We start from the raw sequence: 7,036 nt of genomic DNA, 5'->3' as shown, positions 1-7,036 counted from the left end.
CAAATAACTAATTTTGTTAATTCGGCATTCGAAATCCTGCGTTCAGATTTACCTCAGTGACACAAAGTGACCACACGAGGCAGCAGTAGACCAGCGGCTCCTGTGTTCCCGTGAGCTTAAATCGCTGATTTTCTCTATGGGGTTTGGTGTGGGAGAGTGAGCGGTTTACCGACTCGTCCCGTGTGCGTAGAAAACCTGCTGATGTGAAAACAACACCGAGAAACAAAGAGGGTGCGATGTTTTCCTTCTGCTGTGAAGCTGCCAAAAAAAAAAAAAAACAACAAAGAGAAAAAATTAAAGGTGTTTTTTTCTCAAACATTCATTAGTGTTTTCACATGAACTCAGAGCCTGTTTTTACAGGAACATGCAGCCTCCTCCTCCTCCTCCTCCTCCTCTTTCATCCTCGTCGCACTCAGCAGAAAGTCTTTTAAATCCAAACTGTCCTGGATTCGTCTGAGCGTCGGTTCAGGTCTTTAAATCCTCGCCGCGTGAAGCTCGACTCGTTGACGCCGAGATCTGGCGCCAGGGACGAAAAAAAGAAGACGAGCTCTTGAAGGTTCTTGAAACGGTTTAGAATTCGAGGAGATGATTATGAAAGTTTCCCTTTTGATTGTCCCCGGAAAAAGAAGCGAGGAATATCCGCAAGCGAGTGGGGGGGGGGGAGAAAGAAAAACAATGGTCTTTGAAGAGTGAGATGAGGTCGCGGGCTGCGATTGGTCGAGGAGAACTTCTGTTGTTTGTCTTCTAATCCCCGCTCCGCTATTTTTAACCTCGTCAATCCCTCATGGCGTCGTTTCTATTTTCACTCTTTTCGCATCCATTGTCGCGCGGAGAGCAAAACGCCTCCTGAACACGAGTCTTTCCATTTGTCTCCTCACACGTCGGTGGCGTTGAGCCGCGTGGACACGACGTCCTGCGTTTCCAGCACAATCTTCTTCGCCCTCCCTCCTCCTCCTCCTCCTCCTCCTCCTCCTCCTCCTCCGACGGGGTGGATGCTGTCCATCCGCCCGCCCCTCCCTCGCTCCCCCGAGTGGCGGCGGCACTTGAAGACGGCGAGGAAGGCGGCGCGGTAGTTGCGGTTCATCCAGCCGTAGAGGAGCGGGTTGGCGAAGGTGGAGCACATGGCGACCACGTGGAAGACGGTGTAGAGCAGGTGGAAGTCGCGCATGTCCAGCACCGCGCTGTCGATGTCGGTGGCGAGCTGGAAGGCGTGGAACGGCAGCCAGCTGACGGCGAACACCACCACCATCGTCACCAGCATCTTCGTGGTCTTGCGGCGCCGGCGGTGGCGCTCCGAGCCGGCGGCGCCGCCGGCGTTCTCCGCCGGGCTGACGTGTCCGCGCAGTTTGGACCAGATGCGCGCATAGGCGAAGGAGATGATGGAGAGCGGCAGGAAGTACTGCAGGATCAACATGGAGATGCTGTAGAGGGTGCCGTCGGTGCTTTTGCCCGGCCACTTCTCTGTGCACACCTGAGAGCACGCACACACACACACACACACACACACACACACACACACACACACAACATGGAATTAACTACACAAACATCTAAAAATACACAAGCTATTGTTTGGAAAAATATGGAATTAGTTTTGTGTCAATACATAACGTTTTTAAGAAGTAAATAGCTGTTCTCTGCGCTCCCTCATTTATTTGCGCACACATGTTCTTTGCGCTTCCTCACTTGTTCTTTGCACTCCCTCACTTGTTCTTTGCACTCTCTCACTTGTTCTTTGCACTCCCTCATTTGTTCTTTGCACTCCCTCACTTGTTCTTTGCACTCCCTCATTAATTTTTTGCACACCCTCACTTGTTCTTTGCACTCCCTCACTTGTTCTTTGCGCTTCCTTACATGTCCTTTGCACTCCCTCACTTGTTCTTTGCACTCCCTCATTTGTTTTTTGCACTCCCTCATTTGTTCTTTGCACTCCCTCACTTGTTCTTTACGCTTCCTCATTTCTTTTTTGCACTCGCTCACTTATTCTTTGCGCTTCCTCATTTGTTTTTTGCACTCCCTCACTTGTTCTTTGCACTCCCTCACTTGTTCTTTGCGCTTCCTTACTTGTTCTTTGCACTCCTTCTCTTGTTCTTTGCACTCCCCCACTTGTTCTTTACGCTTCCTCATTTCTTTTTTGCACTCGCTCACTTATTCTTTGCACTCCCTCACTTGTTCTTTGCGCTCCCTGATTTGTTTTTTGCACTTCCTCACTTGTACTTTGCACTCCCTCACTTGTTCTTTGCGCTTCCTTACTTGTTCTTTGCACTCCTTCTCTTGTTCTTTGCACTCCCTCACTTGTTCTTTACGCTTCCTCATTTCTTTTTTGCACTCGCTCACTTATTCTTTGCACTCCCTCACTTGTTCTTTGAGCTCCCTCACTTGTTTTTTGCACTCGCTCATTTGTTTGATTTTCCTTTGTGGGCGGGTCTTAGGAAGCTGCCTGCTGATTGGCTAACCCTGGAGCGACAGCTCAATGGACCGGAAGTCGTCACAGGCTCGGAGTCGCTGTCCGTCTGGAACTCGTTTATAATCTGACAAACGTTATATAATAATAATTATGTATATATAATGTATTTCCAAATTTTTTTGTCTGATGTTGACAGGGAATGAGTAGCCAATCAGCAGGCAGCTTCCTAAGCCCCGCCCACGGTCGGAATAGCAAAGAAACAAAAAAAAACCTGTGTAAACTGTGTCACATTTCTGTGTTAAAAACGAGTTTAAAACGGACGAGAAAATGGGAAGACGGAGCTGAGAAAGAGATGAAAGTGAGGGGAAAAAGGGTTACGACAGAAGAGGAGTGATGTAAGAGAGAGAGAGATGAAAGAGATGGAAAAGAGAGGAGGGACGAGAGAGACACGGGGGGACGAGCAGGAAGATCAAAGCGAGCGGCCAGAAGGACACACAGGTGTGTGTGTGTGTGTGTGTGTGTGTGCGTGCGGTCACCTGTATAGTGTGTCCAGGGTTCAGAGTGAAGGACGTGTACTCTCGGAAAATGGCCAGAGGACTGGCGAGGACGGCGCTGAGGACCCAGGTCAGAGCGATGACACCGAAACACACGTCCTTACGCATCCTGGTCTCGAGGTGATACACAATACACCTGCAACACACACACACACACACACAAACACACAAACACACACCCCACACACACACACACACACACACACACCACAGGACGACTGTGTGACTTCAAGAATGAATAATGGATGAAGAAAAGAAAAGAGACCATGGTTTTTGTTCTGTTCAGTGACAGAAAATGTCGCGAGAGGACGAGAAGAGAAAGGAAAGAAGGGAAGGGGAAGAAGGAAATAAGAAGATAATGGAGGATAGATGGACAGGAAGTAGGGAAAGGGAAATGATAGCAGAAGAGGGAACGGGAGGGAAAGTAGGAGAGAAAAAAGGAAGGAAAGAAGGAGAGGAGGAAGGGAAACAAACTAAAGGATAGAAGGAGGGAAAGAAGGAGAAACGAGAGAGAAGAAAAATAAAAAAAGAGGAAAGGAACGAAAGGAGGAGAGATATAAGGAAGGAAAAAGACAAATAAACCAGACAAATGTGTCACGAACACGTGCTGCCCTCTAGTGGATGCAGTGTTGGACACATAAACGATGATCGGACTGCGATCATCATCATGTTAACACCGAAACGACGACAACAACAACAACAACAACAACAACAATAAACCACGCCCACCTGTGTCTGTCCAGGGCGATGACGTTGAGCGTCACCGTGGAAACGTGCACGGCGAGGCCCTGCGCGTACGGCAGCAGTAAACACAGCGCGCCGCCAAACTTCCACTCCCCCTGCAGCGTGTAGACGAGCGTGAACGGGAGACACAGCGTGTTGACCAGGAGGTCAGCTGGAGGTCACAGAGAGACACAGAGGTCAGTCTGTAATACACACACACACACACACACACACACTGCCCCCTGGTGGCACCAGTTTGTTGTTGATCAGAACGTGTGATGTCATCAATATTTACCTTGGATTTATGCAAATTTAGTCGTACTCAACTTTTAAACGTAAACAAATCTGTCAAAATATATATACTTATATATGTGTGTGTGTGTGTTTGTGTGTGTCTTTCTTTGTCTTTGTGTGTGTGTATTTGTGTCTTTATTTGTGTGTGTGTCTGTGTGTGTATTTGTATGTGAGTGTGTGTCTTTGTGTGTGTTTTCGCAACACTTCCCAGAACAACTAACACTGCAGGCCACACACACACACACACATTCTTGTACTTGCTGCATACTGAGGACTGGGTTGCTGACAAAGCGAGGACCAGCATTTCCACTTTATAAATCAACACAATTACAAATATCTACTTCATGAATGACATCTACTAAAATTTGACCCATAAAGTTTGGTCCAAAATTTGAAAAAAAAATGAATGCAAAATTTTTGGTCCAAAATTTGAAAAAAAAAATTGGACCCAAAATGTTTGGTCAATAATTTGAAAAAAAAAAATTATGTCAATTTTTTGGTCCAAAATTTGAAAGAAAAAAAATGGACCCAAAATGTTTGGTCCAAAATTTGAAAAAAAAATTGATGCAAAATTTTTGGTCCAAAATTTGAAAAAAAAATTGATGCAAAATTTTTGGTCCAAAATTTGAAAAAAAAAATTGGACCCAAAATGTTTGGTCCAAAATTTGAAAAAAAAATTGATGCAAAATGTTTTGTCCAAAATTTGAAAAAAAAAAATTGGACCCAAAATGTTTGGTCCAAAATTTGAAAAAAAAATTGATGCAAAATTTTTGGTCCAAAATTTGAAAAAAAAATTGGACCCAAAATGTTTGGTCCAAAATTTGAAAAAAAAATTGATGCAAAATTTTTGGTCCAAAATTAAAAAAAAAAAAATTGGACCCAAAATGTTTGGTCCAAAATTTGAAAAAAAAATTTATGCAAAATCTTTGGTCCAAAATTTGAAAAAAAAAATTGGACCCAAAATGTTTGGTCCAAAATTTGAAAAAAAAAAATTGACGCAAAATGTTTGGTCCAAAATTTGACCAAAAAAAGTCATACTATGTCATCCAAAATCTGATTATTTATTTTTTTTGACAAATTGAGTAATTGATGTTATAGCAACCTAAGGAAGTGATTTCAATGAAAACAAAGTGAGGACTGGCCAAAATGTCCTCACTCCGTAAAAATTTCCTCACTCTGTTGGTTAAAAACCCTCACTGGTCCTCAGTATGGCGCAAGTACAAGAACACACACACACACACACTTCTCCTTCAAATAATTTCTTCTTCTCCTTGAATAAACTCATTTGTTTTCTTTCTCTCACTCACACACACACACACACACACACACACACACACACACACACACACACCCCCACACACACACACCCCCACACACACACACACACACACACACACACACACACAGTGCACAGATTAAACCGCGAGGCCAAATGTTCATTTGAATCCCTCATGGACGGAGTCGCTGCCGTCGTCGTCACTTCAGATTAAACTCCACGCCTGAAGGTCAAACTGTCACAGCTCAAGAGATTAAAAAGAGATTTGACAACGTTCTGCCTGGTTTTTAATGTTTGCTGCGTTTAAACTGTGAAATAAAAACGTGTGTGTTCTTTTCAGCTTCTTAATGTGAATATTTGCTGGCCATAAAACAAAGAAACTGAATAATTTTGGTTTGTGGACAAAAACAAAGACGTTTGATCTGCATTTTTCTATGCTAGCTAGTTAATGTATATATGTTAGCTAGTTATTTCATCTACACTAGTTAATTTATCTATGCTAGTTAGTTAATGTATCTATGTTAGTTAATTTATCTATGCTCGCTAGTTAATTTGTCTATGCTAGTTAGTTAATGTATCTAGCTAGTTAATTGATCTGTGCTAGCTAGTTAATGCATCTATGCTAGTTAATTTATCTATGCTCGCTATTTAATTTGTCTATGCTAGTTAGTTTATGTATCTATGCTAGTTAATTTAGCCATGCTCACTAGTTAATTTGTGTATGCTAGTTAGTTAATGTATCTAGCTAGTTAATATATCTGTGCTAGCTAGTTAATGTATCTATGCTACCTAGTTAATTTATCTGTGCTAGTTAATGCATCGATGCTAGTTAATTTATCTAGGTTAGCTCATTGAAATAGCCTGTGTGTGTGTGTGTGTGCGTACCGACAGCCAGGTTAGCGATGAAGAAGTTGGTGACAGTTCGCAGCGTCTTAAAGCGATAGATGACGTATATAACGAGGGAGTTTCCCAGAACCCCCAGCACGATGATGGTGCTGTAAGCCAGGATCAACACCACCTACAAACACAAACAAACAAACAAACAAACAAACACCAGTATCATCACATGTCTATAAACTCCTCTTCTCTTGTAACAGAGATTATAATGTTATCATAATAATAATAACGTTTACCTGCACGCTCAGCAGATTGATCGGATCCTCCGGCATCGATGGTGGGTCGCGGTCATAGTCTCGGAAACCGTAGTTACCGGGGTTGGCGGCGGATGGGGGTGGGAGGCGGGGCCGACCCTGCGTTTCGTTAGCTGTGGTGAACGCCTCCATGTCCGATCACGCGCGTTCCGGCGCCGGTGTCATTTCACAAACACACACTCGCTCACAACCTGGAACAGACGGACACGCGGAGGTGAGACACGGTGCGGCACCTCACGCTGGCCACTGGGGGGCAGAGTGGCGTCGCGTTTGGACAGATGTGTCGAGCAGACGAAGTGGCGTCACTTCAAACTGCTGACTCTCCCACACCAAATCGAGAAAATCAGTGGTTTTAGAGCTGCTGGTCTACCGAAGATATTCGGTGAGCCTTTCACGGAGTGGCAGAGTCGCAGTGATTAACCAGGTCGAACCAAAGAGTAGCAGATGTTTGAAAAGTCGAGAGTAATTTAATCAGAGTGGTCTCTGAGGCGTCCGAGTGAAACTGAGTGACCCGGACAGAAACAGAGGTTAATGATCCTCCTCCTCTGACGACGACGACGCTCGTCTATTCGCCCTCTTCCCGTTCCTCGCCGCGCTCGGAGGATTTCTGTCACGGGGGAAGTGGAGCGGA

The 7,036-nt window shown here is 44.6% G+C and overlaps 1 protein-coding gene across 1 annotated transcript; it reads right to left on the bottom strand.

Annotated features, from left to right (window-relative positions):
* Positions 1–874: 874 nt before the first annotated feature.
* Positions 875–6,537, bottom strand: npy2rl (neuropeptide Y receptor Y2, like; the record flags this gene model as incomplete). Its single annotated transcript, XM_083906748.1, has 5 exons — positions 875–1,471; positions 2,944–3,097; positions 3,691–3,856; positions 6,140–6,272; positions 6,388–6,537. The coding sequence occupies 5 exons, from the start codon at positions 6,535–6,537 to the stop codon at positions 875–877; spliced, it is 1,200 nt and encodes a 399-aa protein (XP_083762874.1).
* Between the last annotated feature and the right edge of the window lie 499 nt (positions 6,538–7,036).

This window comes from Microchirus variegatus (assembly GCF_963457635.1).
Source record: "Microchirus variegatus genome assembly, chromosome: 20".
Taxonomy (NCBI): domain Eukaryota; kingdom Metazoa; phylum Chordata; class Actinopteri; order Pleuronectiformes; family Soleidae; genus Microchirus; species Microchirus variegatus.
The sequence above is the reverse complement of the archived record's forward strand: the minus strand, read 5'-3'. Positions and strand labels throughout refer to the sequence as shown.